Genomic DNA, 17,609 nt, shown 5'->3' with positions numbered 1-17,609 from the left:
CTAGAACTCTTTTTGTGATCCTTTGCCAAAAGGAATTAATCTTCTGTCAGATGATGGAGCCACATGATGGTATAACACATCTACATTGTACCACATGCTGAGGGGCCAGTCCAGTTTTTAGATCCCAGTAGGTGTTAGGTATCATATGAACTAGTGGCAAGCAGTCCTCATTCAATGCTCAGTTTGCATGGTAGGATAGGGGTGGGCTGAGCAGCATCCATGTAATAGCGTGCAGCCTTCAGTAATGGGTGTATCTTTAAAATAGTAGTTGTTTTTGTCCTTTAAAAAAAAAATCTTTTCTGCTTTCCTATATCAATCATAACTCATGTTTCTATAGCGTGGCCAATGAGATTGTGTTAAGTATGGCAGTGAAGCTTCCTGCATCATGGTCACTCTGAAAACCTGACCGCATGAACTCCAGAATTGCATTTATATTAGTCACATCCATGAAAATGACTCATGCACTCAAACAATGCACATTCAGTCCCTTTTGATAGTCCATTGGCTATGACGCATTGGTTTTGAATTACTTTCCTTTCCATCTTAACAAAGTCACGTAGCAAATTCCACTGAAACAGAACAAAAATGTCTGGTGGTGGTGGTGATTGCCACTTTTGATCAGCGGCAAGCACTAGGTGCACTAAAGGTATTGATGAAAAGAAATTAAATCTGCCATTCTCAAAAAGTTGCCAGAGAATTTGGGTATAAGGTCTGTCGACTTTTGGACAGCAAAATTGAGCGCGAATTTGCAGTAACAGGTTGATGCGGTTTTCTTCACAGCCATAAAATGCTTTCTTATCCATTAACTTTCCTCAAATTGATCCTGTTACAGAAGGAATTGTCAGTAAAGGTTTTTTCCCCTCCACAGACTCTTTAACTCTCAGATAGTAATGGACTAAATTGGAGACAGTTTAAAAAAGTTGCAGAAGTGGTAGGTAAGAACAGTATGCCATCTTCTGTCTTTTAGAGGATCCCCCTCAGTCATTAAAGGTGTGAATATTGGTCATCAGTAAAATGAATGTATTCTGAAGAGTCAATTGTAAATGAATCATATGTTGCTGCTTCAGTAAATTGTGTTTAATGTGTAAGGTGAAGGAGAAACAAGACTGGAAGATGAATTGTGAATATAAACAAGGAAAATTAAAAAGGAGACAAAGATTATCAAATTGGCAACAGGTGTGAAGCTATCACCCGCAAGGAATTTGGCAGGAGGATGAGAGAAGCTTCCTGATAGGTACCTGAGATCTGTTGTACATGTCAGCTAGTCAACAGTGAGACCCTAGGGTGTAGCTGAGAAGACCACGTTTATGAGGCAGTGTGGTGCAGTTGAGTGCTGTGTTTGAAGTTGTAACACTTGCTTGATAATCTTTTCTTCTTTCTTCTGCAGCGAGGAAGTATGTAAACGAGGATTCACCGTCATTGTAGATATGCGCGGGTCAAAATGGGACTCCATAAAGCCTCTGCTGAAGATTTTACAGGAATCCTTTCCGTGTTGTATTCATGTTGCACTGATAATCAAGCCAGACAATTTCTGGCAGAAACAGAGGACTAACTTTGGCAGCTCTAAGTTTGAGTTTGAGGTAATTTCCCCTATGGTATACAAAATTACATTAATTTCATGGTTTTATGTTTGCTCATTACTAATCAGCACCTTGAAAACTCTCAGCTGAATTATGTTCTAGGTGAGAGGAGGGTTGCATTAGGCCAGTGATGCTAGAGGGAATGTGGTTTTCTTCATGTAATTAGGCCGGGTAGTTCTGCATGTTGCCATTTATATTCCTTTTCTGAGTGTGAGAAAGATGGAGTAAGAGTTTTACCCCTAATGGTAAAAAGTTAGGTTTCATGTTTGTTGTCTTGGTCTGCACTATGGTAATCATAACAGCATCCAGAGGAAAGCAGCCAACTGAACCTTGCGGTTATCCTCCTGCTGTTTTACAATCCATAAAGTCAAAACTTAATAAAAACAGAAGTCAAAAGAGTGATTGCTGTTTTCTCCTTAAGTGTAGTGATGTAAGAAAGAAAGAAAATACTGCTCTAATTTGGGGAAATACCTGCAAGACATGAGGCTGGTCAGAATTAATACTTCAGAAGAAGTCTATGAGAAGTTATCGTGTGAACTTCAGGAGCACAATTACCAACTCTTGCAAAGAGTAAAACAGAAACTTGAAATAAAATTTGATACTAATTTCAATAACAGCATATTTTTCTAACTTTCATTTTTATTTTTTAGACAAATATGGTGTCTCTGGAAGGCCTTACCAAAGTAGTTGATCCTTCTCAGCTAACCCCAGAATTTGATGGCTGTTTGGAGTACAACCATGAGGAGTGGATAGAAATCAGAGTTGCCTTTGAGGACTATATTAGCAATGCAACCCATATGCTGTCCAGACTGGAGGAACTGCAAGATATACTGTCAAAAAAGGAAATGCCTCAGGACCTGGAAGGTGCTCGCAATATGATAGAGGAGCATTCACAATTAAAAAAGAAAGTCATTAAGGCCCCTATTGAGGACCTTGATGTGGAAGGACAAAAGCTGCTCCAGCGGATACAGAGCAGTGATAGCTTTCCCAAAAAGAACTCTGGGTCAGGGAATGCAGACTTACAGAACCTTTTACCCAAAGTATCCACTATGCTGGACAGGCTGCACTCAACACGGCAGCATCTGCATCAGATGTGGCATGTGCGGAAATTGAAATTGGACCAATGTTTTCAGCTCAGGCTGTTTGAGCAGGATGCTGAAAAGGTAAGGAATAGGGGGAGGGGAGTTTAAGTGGACACTGCTGGATGGACTTGAAAGAACTACCAAGGATAACTGCAAATAGTAATTTTTATCTGTAGTCACTAACCTTTTAAATGAGAAATAAGGATTTCTTGACTGAGAAGTGACAGTCTTCTGGAGCAAAGGGAATGAGGTAGTAATTCTAAGCTATAAAGAACACCATTCTTGCCAAAGAAAATTCTAAGTGGTAATGACTTAGAAGCTTTTTCTTTGGTAAGATTTTGTTACAGACAAGTACTTCTGCATGCATCCAGTGTAGATGAATGCTGTATGCTTTGATATAGATGACTAAGGATAACATTGGTTTCCTTTTGAATGACCTTTGGGATTTGAATGACAGGCAGTTGACAAAGTCTGAAGAGGCTGACATAGGAAACTGCTTCATTGATGCAGGATTTAAAGACCCAGGCTAAAAACTGATGGCTCTCTTTTGACAGTGCATATGTCATTAACAGGGGATTGAGTGATCTCAGAATGTTTTGGGCTAACATGTCCTTTCAAATGAGAAAGCCCTTGACTGTCACAGAATTTCAAGAGGAAATGTGTAAGGCAGTGCAGTTATAGATGAGCTCAAATAAGATCTATTTTCATCTAGAATGTTTTTGCAATCACATTATTAACTTGTTGCCATGGAACAAATAGCTTTAAGGAAGGGTGGGGAGATGTTCTCTTGGAGAAGAAGTAACTGGACTATGCAGTGAAGTGATAAGTATGGTCTTTGCCAGATTTCTCAGTGCTTTATGTAAGAATGCCTGAACTGCATGAGACCAAATGTCTGTGTTAAACCAGTATCCTGCTTTCCAGCAGTGCTCATAAGCAGATACATGGGGAAGAGTAAAAGTAGAGCACACATATATCATACTGCTTTATCTTCCTTCTTCCTGTCTTTTCATCCCCTGTTCTTTCCCTTACCCTTACCATTTCAGCTCAGGGACTTTACAGGACTGTTTTCTGCTGTGTTAAAAAAAGAAATAATTTTTTAAAGTAAGTGTTTACTGAGGGGGCATAGCTGAAAATAGTAGGGGTGTGTAAAGAGTTGAAAAAAACATGCTCAAGTGAATTTAGAGTTAGAAATAATTTAGAAAATGACATGATGTTGCTGTTTCAGGACCAAAATGCTTTTTAGCAACCTTCTAGCCACTTATTTACAGTATTTATTCTTTATTGCAGCATGAACAAAAAATATTTTGATGGTGCTTATATTGAAAGCTATGTTCTTCATTTACTCACCTAAAAGTTGTCTACATAACTTAGACTGACTCTTTTTTTGGGGGAAAAAGGAAAAAAAAAGAAGTTATTAGGTGGGGAGAAATAAACATGGTCATTTTGGAGGACTTTCACAACTCTTTGCCCAAAAAATCTGGGATGGTTCATAGAATCAAGTAGGTTGGAAAAGACGGTTACCCCAGGACTGCCAAGACCACCACTAAACCGTATCACTGAGGGCTCTCATAGTTCAGGAGAGAGGCAAAAAAGGGGCAAGATGGAAGGGAATCTGATTGAAATTGTCGTGTAAGTAACTGAATGCAACAAAGTGAGACTACCTAGAGAAATGTGGTCATGAGTAGGACCAGTTACCTGGCTGGAATAATGTTTTAACACATCTTCACTGAAGTCTAGATAAGAAATTGATAATTTTAGGAGTATGTGATCAGTTGTCCTGAGATATTAAAACTTTTTTATTTGATTTGCAGTCCTTACCGTATTGTGTTCTACTTGTAATTTGATCTATCATGTGCCTGGGTGGAATAATGGATTCAGTAATACTGCTCTGTTAGCCAGCATGCTTTTAAAAAAGTCTTCAAATGAGTACTTACTGCTTACTGCTACCATTTTTTCCTGAACAATCTTTCTCAGATTATCCAGAGAGTAGCAGGGTCTTCAGAACTGAGATACAGAAAGATTTCAAGACCATTGTGGGGGCTGTGGGGAGGTTGTGTTAAACGTAGACTCGTTCTGTTTCACTCAGTCTTTGAAAACTTTTCTTCAGTGCCACTGGTAACATACTTGTGTACCTGTTTTGATTGTCGTTGTCAGATAAGGTCTTTCCTAAAGTTTATTTGAATATTAAGTTACTTTTAACTTAATCTCAAGTCTGTCTGGAAGAAGGTAATGTGTAGCTCTGTGCTTAAGTATAGTTTTTGAGATTTGTTCAGCAATAGAAAAGCTGTTATCAAATCTGCTGTAAAGTTATGAACTAAAAATATTAAACTTGCTGCTGAAATACTTGATCAGCAAGAATTAGTTTATATTTAATTTCCATGAGTTGCCATTTCCATTGTAAATTACTAAGCTGCTGACATCAAGAAGTGCTGACACTAGAGAACATATAAGCTTGGTAACTCAGGGCTGTGCTCCAAGCCTGTTTGTTTACTGTGACGTCTTTGTAGTAATGAAGTTTATGCCTTTATGATTCTGAATTTAGTGTAGCTTGTTGAGGTAAACACCTATATTAAAGACTTAACAGCCTCAGATGTTTGGTCAAAACAGTCAGATTTCAGCAATGATGTGGTTAAAATGTAACTTAAAATAGAAAGAACACTGTGTTTGTTTTCATGGCCTTAGACTCTTTCTGTCTTACGTGTTCACAGATTTCTCACATTGTCTATGATTTTTATCATAGCAAATTAGTGATTTATTCATCCTCTTCCTACCCCCCCCCCTTAATATTTTGTTGTAGATGTTTGACTGGATTACACACAACAAAGGTCTGTTCCTGAACAGCTACACTGAGATCGGAACCAGTCATCCCCACGCAATGGAGCTTCAGACACAGCACAATCACTTTGCCATGAACTGTATGGTAAGAAATGCCTCACTTCGCAGCTTTGTGTTGCCTGTTTGCTCTATGTTAAGGTTGAATTCATAAATTGTTCACTTAAATAATTCCTTCTATTACAAGTAGTGCAAATTTGAGCGGATTATAAAACACACAGGAGGAGAATAAATGGTAGACAAGTACAGAGGTACTGTGAGCAAGCAACAAAATTATTCTGACAGCTGGAGATACTCAATACAACCTCAGCAACTCTGTTATGTGTCCTGACTTCTAGAAACTGGGATGTGTATTTAAGTACTGCTTTAAGTCTTGTAGGAAATTTCAGAGAGTTGTATGTAATATAGAATTTTAGCACTCCATATGGAAAGAAATAGCTCTCGGGATCTTCTGAAGAGATTGCAACTCGTACAGAAAGTTCTGAGTAGTGATCAACAGCTGAGTTTGGTCAAATAGTTTTCCACATTTTTAAGAAGACACACTTCTCATTTCTTCCACAGTAGAATGGAACTAAAACAAACAATTTTTTTTTTTGTCAAATATCATCTTAGTGTGAGCTATCAGTAGCTGCAATTAAAAAATTTGGATTTTAATTGGAAGTGGAAGCTGCTTATTTTCAGTTTCATGAATTACTATTTGAACATGGGGACTAAATCTCAAGTACATTTTAGATCCTTTTCACTAGGAGGATTGAAGGTGTTTAAATAACTTAGGGAGTCTGGGCCTAAATCCAGTCTCTGGCTGTCAGCTCAATGAAGGAAGAACACTAGCAGTCTTGTTAGAAATTAACTTCCTTGGCAGTCCAAAGATGGGAATTGAATTAAAGTATGGTCAAAACAATCAACTCTTGCAGGAGGGTATTTTTGTAGGATAGAACTGTTAATTGTGGAAAGAGAGAGTGGCAAAGTAATCTTATCTAGGTTACATGTCTTTCTGAAATAATGGAAGTTCGAGTAAGGCAGCTAGAATTAGGGCAATAGAAAACACAAATTCTTTTTCTTCTTTTCACATTTTCTTCTTTTGCAACTCAGCTGTGTTTGAAGAAGTTTAAAAGAAGAAAACCATTATGAACCTTTTGAAAAGAGTAAAGCAAATGTTGGGGAACAGCGTAATGAAGTTACGTAACGTAATATATGAAGGTAGCTTTGCCCATTAGAAAGTTATAGGTGCCTTCCCTTCATAGGCACGAGGAATTGGTCCTTTATGGAGTACGTTGTTGTTATTACTCATTGCTCTGCATATGAAGCAGAGCAGACAAACTCATAGAAGGACAGTAGATGTCATTGACATGACTTTTGGAACTTAGAATTTTGGATAGCCTCCCAGGCAATTCTTGGGCTTCTGCTCTAAAGGTTAAATTCTTCTTCTGTCAGCCAGTCCTGGTGTTAGTTACTGTTGTCCTCTTTTCTTCAAATTGAATGACTATTTCTGCCTCCTCTATATTTCCCATACTGTTCAGATGCTATCAATAGCAGGAAGCAGTTGAGCAATGTAGCATAACCCCTCCTGGTCTGTTTTGGCTCTTTTTGCTGTTAATCTCGGTTTTGCCTGTAATAGTCAAAGGCATTAATTACAGAGGATTTTTTCTCAGCCTGTGTAATGCTTTCCTGAAGTATGCAAGGAGCAGCTTAAATTGGGCAAATTAAGCAGTCCAAGTATTCAAAAGGAGAAAAACAAGCTTCAGTTTTTCAATGTGTTTCTGTAGCATAGTCCCTCCAAACAGTGGTTCTTCGGCAGAGGATATGAAAATACAAATTCAAAATGATCAGTTATAGAATGGTTTGGGTTGGGAGGGACCTTAAAGCTCCTCCAGTTCCAACCCCCTGCCACAGGCAGGGACACCTTCTGCTAGACCAGGTTGCTCAAAGCCCCATCCAACCTGGCCTTGAACACTGCCAGGGATGGGGCAGCCACAACCTCTTTGGGCAGCCTGTTCCAGTGTCTCACCACCCTCATAGTGAGAATTTTTTTCCTAATACCTAATCTAAATGTACCCTTGTTTGGCATAAAGCCATTCCCTCTTGTCCTGTCTCTACGGGCCCTTGTGAAACAAACGAACAAACCAACCAAACCAAACAAAAAACAACAAAAAACACCAAACAAACAAAAAACCTCAAAATAACCAAAACCTGCCAAAACCAAGCCCCTGCAAAAACCAAACCCTGATTTTGATTTAAGCAGCATTCAGGTTTTCTAAGTTTATCTGGTTAAATGGCAAAAGCTTCACCTGTAGGTTAGGGGTAAAGATTAAGCTGAATGTGACATTAAAAAATTGATGTGAACTGATTCAAATTTTGACAGGCCTTAGTTTTCATTAGCTTTTAACTGGAAAAATGACAGGCAGTCTTAACTACTGCATTTTCAGTTTCTCCCTGACCTCTCTTCACTTACACTCTGTGCTTACACTATTATTTATTCATTGTTCCTGTCAGTGTAACTCTTTAGTAATCAGAGTTGATTTAAGATCTCTTATGTGAATGCTGTAACACTAGAGATGGAATTTAACTTTTAACCCATCTACAACCATGCAGATTTATTCAATGGGATGTGGTAGAGGAGGGAATGGCAGCAACTATATATAAAGGGTTATTATGCAGGAGATTTTGAAAGCATTTTGTTGTAGCCTTAATTGGACTCTAATAGATCTTCCTTTCTAGGCAGTTTCCTTAGGCTCACTTTAGGTGGGGAAAGGCTGTTTGAAGGATAAATGCTGCCCAAGCAGCTAAATGCAACCTCTTGTGCTTCCTCACAGCTTAACCCTGATAACTAAAGTTGCAGCTGCTTTTCCCAACTCATTGTGGTTGCTGCAGGGCATGTGCTCCCTTCACAGCAGGTGCTACCCTCTGTCAATAGCTGGCTCTCCCATCTCCCCTTCCTTCCCAAGTAGCAGCTTAGCTTTCTGAAAGGTGAAGGAGGGCAATGTCTACAGCTGCTTGTGTCAAACTGGGGTGAGAAAGAGGGATGGCCTTTGGGTGAGTTGCCAAAGTTTTCATCTAGTCTTCTAGCCTAAAACAAGCCACCTGGATGTAAACTCTTGTGAAAGCTACTTAGTTCCTGTCATGAGTTCATTACATCAAGGACAAAGAGGATTTGCTGAATGTGTCTTGTTTTCCTTGTAATGGCTTTCCCACTTTTTTAGAATCTGATTTTCAGTATTACAGCACAAAGTAGTTGGAAGTTTAAACCAAATGTTGTAAAACAAAGGCGAAGAATGCATTTGGGGAGGAGATTTAACTGTACTTTCAGCAGTTTATTAGCAAGCGATATATCCAGGAATCTTGTGTATGTCTAGGAATCTTGTGTATTCAGTATGTGATAGGCTCATGTGGTTGCACTTCAAAGTAACAGGAATAAGTTCATGAAAGTCTTATGTTTAATCACAAACTGGTTCTGATAGTGATTAAACTGTCCCAGAGAAAAGCTGGATAGGTGCAGTGATGTGCTTTGAAGATGGACATACGTGCGGTTGCCATTGCTTAACACAGGTTGGTGTGGCTAAAAAGGCTGTTTGTATGAAAGATAGTTCACATATGCAGCTGTAAGTATGTGACCTGTTTTTACTGAATTTAAAAGGCTGTGCAGTGATAAATGTCAACACTGTGTCCTTATAGGGTAAGTAGATCCCATGTTCCCTAGCTGTGGGGAAAAATAAACTCACGATGATTCTCTAAAGATGAGGATGGATTTTCAGTACAATTTAAAAGGCCTGTGTTCAGCAACAGTAAATTGCTGTTGTCAAGTCCTGAGATTTATTTGAGTTGAGCAATACTCAGTTTCAGTTTGAAGTTCCTCTTTGTATGACTAAACCAGTGCTTCACTTCTCAAAACAAGTGTTTAGTACCTTTTAAGGAAGAAACTTGCAAATAAGGCATCACAAGAGTTGCAAATACAAAAATTATTTCTCAAGTTTTTGAACTGCAAAAACAAAGTACCCATGATCATACAACTAATCAGTTTTGTATGCAGGAGTGGGAGAGACTGATTCTGTGTTTGACCGCTCTTTTTACTGCCATTTTCCACATGCCTGCTTGGACACAAGGGAAACAAAAGTATTTTAAATATATATGGTTTTGTAACCACATACAGTTGTTGTTTGAGGTAGATTTAAGCACCATGTGAATTTTAGACTGCCCTGGGTCCTCTGAGACCTCAGCCAATGAGAGCAGGACCACAAGTTGTGAATTGTGTAGTCTTCCCCAGATGATGTTGAAGTGCAGATTTTCACAGAAGACTATGGTGAATGGTGAACAGCAGTAAGCTAGCTTACTACGAGGGGGAGACATGTCTGTTTTGTGGGGCTTTGTGTTGTCTGTTGCTGTTTGATTGTTTTGTTTTTGTTAAACTAATAGATCACTCAGGTAGGGCTTTCAATAAAAATAAATAAAAAACAGTTAAATGGTAAAATCCATCAACTGTCCAACCATCCCTAATAGACGAGGTGAATAAGCACAGGGCAGTAGAGTAAGTAAAATGTATACAGTCAAGTTTTTGGTACTTCTGAATAACCATAATTCAAGCAAATCATGGATTTGTTATGTTCTTGAAGTTCAGGGAATGCACAGCTGATGATCCTGATGAGGCTAGGAGGATGTTTGATGCTAGGGAATCCACAAGGGAATCTTTAGACGTAATGTCTGGATGCCACCAACCTGAGGAAAGACTGAAAAGGCAAAATGAGTTCAGGCTGTTTTCAGCTTATAAGGAGCACTCCAATGTCTACAAGATGAAAGACTAAGGTAGATGTGCAACCCATAAGAAGGAAGTAGCAAATAAACATATTTTAAAAAGTGATCCGCTGGTGTTAATACAGCAACAAGTATGTTCATGTCAATCGATCATGAACTAAAGGAATAGACAATGGTGTTACTGCAAAGAAGTGAATCTTAATTCATTCTTGATATTTTTTGGGGGTACCGAAATTAAGATCAGTAAAGAAACAGCTCTTACTGAGTTGTTCTTACTAGAGAACTGGGTCGAGTTTAGAGCCCCATGCTTACTGTTGCAAGGGGGAACATCCAGTTGAAAACGATTTGGCTCTGAGGAGAGGTTGAAGGCATAGGCAATTCACTATGAGAAAGTGAAGGTAAGTGATGAAAGAGGGAAAATAAGGTGGTGTGAGAAGGTGGTGCAATAAGATTCCCCAGGTCCACAATGTGGAAAAATGTAAGAAAGAGATGATAAATTTGAAGAAAGTTAGAGTGAAATTATACTTCACTTGTTCCATTGCTGATAGCTGTGGTTAAATAAATACCTGAGAATATTTTGAGGATCCTTACAGATGAAGGATGGGTTGAACACATTCCTTAATTCTAGCCTGGATGTTGCTGAGATTTGGTTGTTTTGGGTTTAGTTGCTTGTTTGTTTCCAAGGGAAGAAATCAAGTCATACCTGCAGCACTCATCTTCGGAGTTTGGATTCCCAAACATAGAGTTTTACTGTTGCTGCAAAAGTGAGAAGAGATGTTAGAAAACATTTAAAATCAGGAAAGCAGGTGCTTTTCATACATTAATGTTACACCTTGTCTTGGTGGCCATTTGTGTGCGTGAAGTGGCAGATGATTTGAAAGTTCCATTGCTAAAATATTTCAATCACGAAGGAATAGTTCAAGCTTACTGCAGTCTATCTAGAGGTGCCACTTATGACACTTACGGACCGTCACTGAGGAGGTTGTTTTTTAACGCTGAATGCTTAATAGTCTCTGTGTCAGACAACTACTGTTCTAAATCTTAGAACTAAAGAAACATTTCCTAAATGGGTTTGGGAAAACCAGGGCACCTGCCAGCTTTATTTTGTATTGAGTGTGACGGAAGTTCAGTGAAGTTGGCAGGCTGTCACCTGTGTACTTGCCTTTAAGGCACACACCAAAGAATGACACAGTGCACTACAGCTTGTTTTAGACTAGTAATCTATGTTTCCTTACTGAGCAATACTTTTTTTATATGTACATGCCCTTCAGGAGGGCGTACCAAGTACATTTGTGTACTTCCTATATGTATTGTAATATTTCCTTTTTAGTTTTGTTACAATAGTCACATGTAACACAATGAAAGGTTCACTTTAGCCTTTCACTTTTAAGACAGCTGATACACATTCTGAAGCTCAGTATTTCATGCAGATTCACATGATGTAAATGAGATGGCTAAATAAGTCTTTAAAAGTTACCTGATAGCTGTTGCTGCTTTAACTGAAACCAGGATGTAAATCCATGCAATGAATGAGATGTCAGACCCTGGGAAATGAGCACCAGCTTGATTGGAACAGCGCTTCTCTAACAGTGCACAAAATACGCATTTTTCATAAAATAATGGCAGTGGATCTGCCTGTCCTTTTAGAAAATTGAACAAAATTTGTTAACCTTTAAGGATCAGTTAAGGGCAATCCAGTCATAGTGAGCTGTTATTTGAGGGTTTTTTTCCTTCTTTAGTTAAATTTGTCTCTTTTGGGTCATTGCTTCTAAAATACTGAAAGTTAAACCTTTAGTAGATATATCATGTAATAAGGAATGTGATAATGGAGGAAAAAAAAAGGGTTGTGATTAGTGTAAGGTTTTTTTTGAGGAAAGGAATATGATATACGTAGCTTGGAAAGTGTTCAGCTGTCAGCATATTAATTAATATTTGTACTGCTACAAGGGCTATTCGTCCACACTTGTGAAGCCAGATTGCCATGGGAAAATTAAGACATTTTAACCGCAGCTCAGTTTTGATTTGCTTGACTTCACATTTATGGTGCCCTGTCCTTCATATCTGACTGATGTTCCAGAATTTCCAAAACTCCTTTATTATGATATACCAACAGATCAAATGGTAGTCTAAAATAGCCTTTATTCTTTTCTCTTTTGACACTTGCTTTTTCACACCACCGTCAAGTCTGTGTAATGGCTTTCTGGACTCATTTAGAAGTCTTGCATTTATGCTACATATACTTCAATAGGCCTAAACGCTCTCCAGTCTTAAAATTTGTTGGAAATAGCAGTTTTGTTCTCTTCCAGTTTTTCAGCTGTGCTTAAAAGGAGGGCATAGATGTGTGGGATAACCTAAAAAATTAAAAAGTAATATTACGCAGGAAGCAAAAACAGCCAACATGACACGGATGCGTTCAGTTTATTAAGTGGACCAGCTGAGGTGTAGGCTGTGTCAGGAATGCTCCCACATGCATACATTTATAATTAATAGATACCTGTGCCAATTACCACTCAGACGAGTCAGCACAGTGAAGCCTGGAGGAACTGCAACACTTGTGCCAGCCAGGCAGTGTCAGGCTCTGGGCAGTGGCTTGATGCCAGCAGGTGATGATTCCACCTCAAATGCTCAGCATCTGTGCAGTGTTGGGTGTCCATATGCCGGCGTTCTTCTCTGACCCCTCTTACTTTAGGGGTATATTCATCACATCTCTCAACAGTAATAGAACCATACAGTTTTCCAGCAACTTCAGGTCTTGTTCTTCTATCCTCTGTTAATCTGTGGCCTTCACTGAGGCTTGTTGTGGTCAGTTCTGCCTTTCCTGGCTCACTAGAGCCAGTTCCTCAACCTTTGATCAGGGAAGGCTGACAGATAGCTAACTGCTGTGTGGTATTTCCTGCGTGCTGGCATTTAGAAAGCACTGCGTGGACAAGGGAAAAAAATATTTCGCTGCATAATGTTGAGATTTTAATGGAGTTTGTTGTTTTCTTCCCAATCATTCTGTGTGATAATGTTTAGCAGTTCGGCTCCACATGTCAATTTTAAGGATATAAGCAAGAATGAGTGCAGCTAACAGGAGCAGCCAGTGGATGCAGCAGTTTGTGCTGTATTTTGTGCAGCAAGGGCCCACAACTCTGCTCAGAATAGCATCCATGTCTTCAGCAGTGGTGGTGATGTGCCACAGGGCACAGTCCCCAGTGCTGGTCCGACTGTCCCTGTAACATGAGAAGGCTCAGCCTAGAGGGATCTCCAGAAAGAAGACACAGCTCTGCAAGCCTGGGGCTGCAGGGAATGTCTGTGGCCTCTTCCCAATGCTTGTGCAGCAAGAGGTGGTTTCCTTGCCTGCAGGAGGTGTGCAGTTATTAAGGATCTGTGTCATCAAGTAAAGGAGCTGCAGGAGGAGGTCAGCAGTCTGCGCATCATCAGAGATAACGAGAAAGAGATTGAGCAGATCTTTTCCAGCACTGCAGCTTCAAGAGCCCAAACTACCAATTGTACTGAAGAGAGAAGGGTGAGGCAGAGTCTCTGCCTGTCTATTTGGAAGTGGAAACTCCTGTGGTGATGAAGGTTGAAAGATAATGACATCTGGCACTAGGAGGAGCATTTCTGTATCACTTGAAGATTTGCAGCTACTGAATAGGTTCACTGACCTCATGGCTGATGAGGAGCTGGGAGCAGTCAAATGCAGCATCTGTGATATCTGAGTCTGGGCTACACAGGAGCACCAAAAGGAAGGGGCGAGTGATAATGGGCAACTCCCTTCTGCAGGGAACAAAGACTCCCATCTGCCAACCTGAGTCATTCTCTGTAGAAGTTTGTTTCTTGCTGGGGGTTCAGATTTGGGACGTTGTGGAAAGATTGCCAAAGCTTGTCCAGACCTCAGGCTATTGTCCCCTGCTGTTCTTCCATGTAGGCCTCAGCAATACTGCCAAGGGTGATCTGGAAAACCTCAAGCATGAATACTTGACTCCAGAGACAGTGGCCAAAGGCATGGGAGTCCAGGTGGTTTTCTTCTCAATCCTGTTGATCAGAGAGTAGATGGATCACGCAGGTCAACAACTGTTTACATAGCTGATGTTGGCAACAGGCTTTTGGTTTCTGCAGCCATGGGACTGTCTCTCTGAGGATCAAGGATTACTATTTGACTAAGTGAGGCAAAAATGCTTTTGCCAGCAGGCCAGACACCCTGGTAAGAAGACCTTTAGGTTAAGAATGATGGAGAGGGAGAAGAGGACCAGCATTCAAGTGTGAAGTGGTGGACTGGGTTGGTCTCAGACTAAAGCCAATACACAGCAACGTGCCAGCTACTAGGAAGAAAACTAACTGTTACAGCTTAAACTAGGACAGTGGGCAAGTAAAGGGTCTGCTGTGATGTGAACATAAAGAACATTGTAGTCCAAAACAGGGCTAAACTGGGGTTGCTGCATGTGTACATGCACAAACTAGAATGTGCCTACGGGACGGCATTATGTGGAATGTGCTCATTCCCTGAGAAGTCACCATGCTGCTTCTTTAAAGCGCTAGAGTGGCATGCTTGTGTTGTACAAGGAGAGGCTGAGAGAGCTGAGGCTTGTTACCCTGGATAAAGGAAGGCTTAGAAGGGATCTTACATAAAAATGTAAATATATCTGAAGAGAAAGAGTAAAGAAGACGGAATCAGACTTTTCTCCATGGAATTCAGTAACAGAACAAGAGGTAAATTGGCACAAGTGGAAATATAAGAACTTCCATTTAAACATAAGAAACACTGGAACATGTTGCACAGAGAGATTGTGATCTCTCCATCCTTAGAGATTCTCAAAACCCCACTGGACGTGACCCTCAGCAACCTGCTGTGATTGAATCCGCTTTGAGCAGGGCGGGTAGACTACATGATCTTCAACCTCAACAATCCTGTGATTCTAAGAAGTTCATTCTAGGTGTATGAGAGCCCAATTGAATGAAGTTTCAGTTTAGCGTTATATACATGTAGCTCTGGAGGAGCTGCCTTGTGGTGGTGAAGTTTTTCTTGTTCCTGGCTTTGCAGGAAGCAGAAACTCTTCACTGAAAATTAGAGTGACTAAGAGCCATCAGTGAGTAATCCCAATATGATAGAGAATCTTTCTAATCTTTGACCTTATTTGTCTAGTTTTCAGTGCTAGCTCTGAGGCAATATAATGGCAGGAAAATAAAAAAAGCTGTTGAACTTCTTAGAGCTCAGAGTGCTGTATTTTGTTACTTACAAAGTAGAAATACTCTCAGAGTTAATGTAAAGATTTGTAGAGTGATGTTGCACACATGCATACCATGGATAGATAGAATGTTTACTAACTGTACTTCAGTTTTCCTAATTTGTGTGTCTGAATGTCTTGACTTGAACATCTGTAGATATTCCTGTTGAGACTGTTATAAAATATGGTTAGGTTTTCCTTTCCACTGTAATAGTGGGTCTTCATACATGTTGTTTAAGCCGACCACTAACATTAGCTTGAGACTCTTGTCATTTCAGGTTGTCCTTTTCCCTTGTCAATAATACAGACAGGATAATACATTATATGCTTAGATTCCAAAGTTAGCCATGCACACACCTGGCAAATAAACCCAGTCTATAAGCTGTACAGTAATAAACAAGAGTTTAATAAAAGTACACCTCTGTGGTCTGTTAACTTCCACTAATTTTTCCCTCCTTCTTCTCCATAGAATGTGTATGTAAACATAAACCGCATCATGTCAGTAGCAAATCGCCTGGTTGAGTCTGGCCATTATGCTTCACAGCAAATAAAACAGATTGCTAGTCAGCTGGAGCAAGAGTGGAAGGCATTTGCTGCAGCCTTGGATGAACGTAGCACATTGCTGGATATGTCCTCCATCTTCCATCAGAAAGCTGAACAGGTTAGTGAACAAAAGTTTCTGTGTTGGAATGATGGGTTGTACCGTTTGCTATTGACTTAAATAGAAGTACAAGAGAGGGATTGAAAAGGATGGCAAGAAAGAGAACATATTTCTACCAATTTCAGCTGATACTCAAACAAAAAGTTGTTCTCAGGGCAGCCTATTGCCCTTATGTTCTCCATAAAATGCCTTGACCATACCAATGCAAGATAAAACTTAGTCACATTAGATATATGAATGAAAATGAAGTGGGCATAAATGCGTAACTATATGAAGCTTTTAAGTTGAAAGAAAGGAAAACATTCAGTACAGTCAGTATTGGTGTAATGCCTTTCCTATGTCCAAAAAGCATCAATTGTTCTATTGTCTTTACCACTATACCCCAGTCAGTCTTTGAGTGTCAAGATTTAACTCATAGTAATTACTTATAGAAAACTAAGTTGAACTGGCCTGAAAGTTGAGAATCTAATTAACTGTCTTCTGAAACTGAAATCTTGTGGGAGATGTTTACTTAGTAATCCCATAAGAGATTCCTTCTGTATTAAACAAAAATTTTAGCTTTAGGCCTATACCAATTATTTTAATTAAGTCATTAACCATGTGTAACTGCCAGAGGAGAGGTATATAGGGGAAATAGGAATAAATATCCCTGAGTTAATAGTCTTGATGGTGAAAGCATGTTTTCCCCTCAAGGGAATTCAGTTCTGAAGGAGTTCCTGTGTATGTGCTGTTGAGTCACCCACTGATAATATAGATTGTCTCCTCTGTACTTCTCTGGTGAATTTGGGGAGCAGAGGTTCTTGGATCGTTGTGGCTGACTGAAGCTTGGGTGTGCTTTATGGCTGCTGTAGATACTTTTCTTCACATTTGCCTTGCTAAACTGGATCCAAGAAAAGGTCTCATCTGATGCAAATTTAATTTGGAATAAATGAAAAAAGAAAACACTTGGGAGTCGATAACTGCAAAAATACAGAGAGGCAGCGCAATTTAAGAAGTTTATTTCATGATTTCTGATACACATATATTCAACTTAGAAATGTGAACTTAATTAGATGCAAATACACATTGCTTTTCATTATGTTAACAGTGACATTGGTTTGACTGGCCTTAGACTAAGGTAAAGTATTTAAACTAATGCCACTGTCATGAGCATTTTTAGCAGGTTTTACAGAAAAGCAACATAAAAAAGAGATAAAGGAATTGTTTTCCAATATAAAGATTACCAACCAGCTTGAAGTGTTTGGTAAGACACAGTGTGGTACCTTATTAGTATTGATCCTTTTCTAATTGCTTGAGTTATTGAGGTTTACATTCAAGCACTGTCAGCCATGCATGTAAGAAAGAGATGGTGAAACATGAACAGACAGGTATACCCTGACTCAAATACAGTTCTTTTTCATAAGAAAATCATACTCATCAGGAATCAGGACTAAATTTTGCATGTGTTCTGTGCAGCTGTGCTAAGAGTCAGTGTTACTTTCTTTAACAATAAATGTAAGTG

The 17,609-nt window shown here is 39.4% G+C and overlaps 1 protein-coding gene across 3 annotated transcripts in view; it reads left to right on the top strand.

Annotated features, from left to right (window-relative positions):
- The window catches only part of TRIO (trio Rho guanine nucleotide exchange factor), a 246,887-nt gene that overhangs the window by 79,017 nt on the left and 150,261 nt on the right, over positions 1–17,609 (top strand). For all 3 annotated transcript variants that reach the window (XM_065667601.1, XM_065667600.1, XM_065667602.1), the window contains exons 4-7: positions 1,388–1,580; positions 2,231–2,743; positions 5,460–5,582; positions 15,917–16,108. In XM_065667601.1, the coding sequence (XP_065523673.1) occupies positions 1,388–1,580; positions 2,231–2,743; positions 5,460–5,582; positions 15,917–16,108 (1,021 nt within the window). The remainder of the gene's footprint in view (positions 1–1,387; positions 1,581–2,230; positions 2,744–5,459; positions 5,583–15,916; positions 16,109–17,609) is intronic.

This window comes from Lathamus discolor, chromosome 2, assembly GCF_037157495.1.
Source record: "Lathamus discolor isolate bLatDis1 chromosome 2, bLatDis1.hap1, whole genome shotgun sequence".
NCBI lineage: Eukaryota > Metazoa > Chordata > Aves > Psittaciformes > Psittacidae > Lathamus > Lathamus discolor.
The sequence above is the reverse complement of the archived record's forward strand: the minus strand, read 5'-3'. Positions and strand labels throughout refer to the sequence as shown.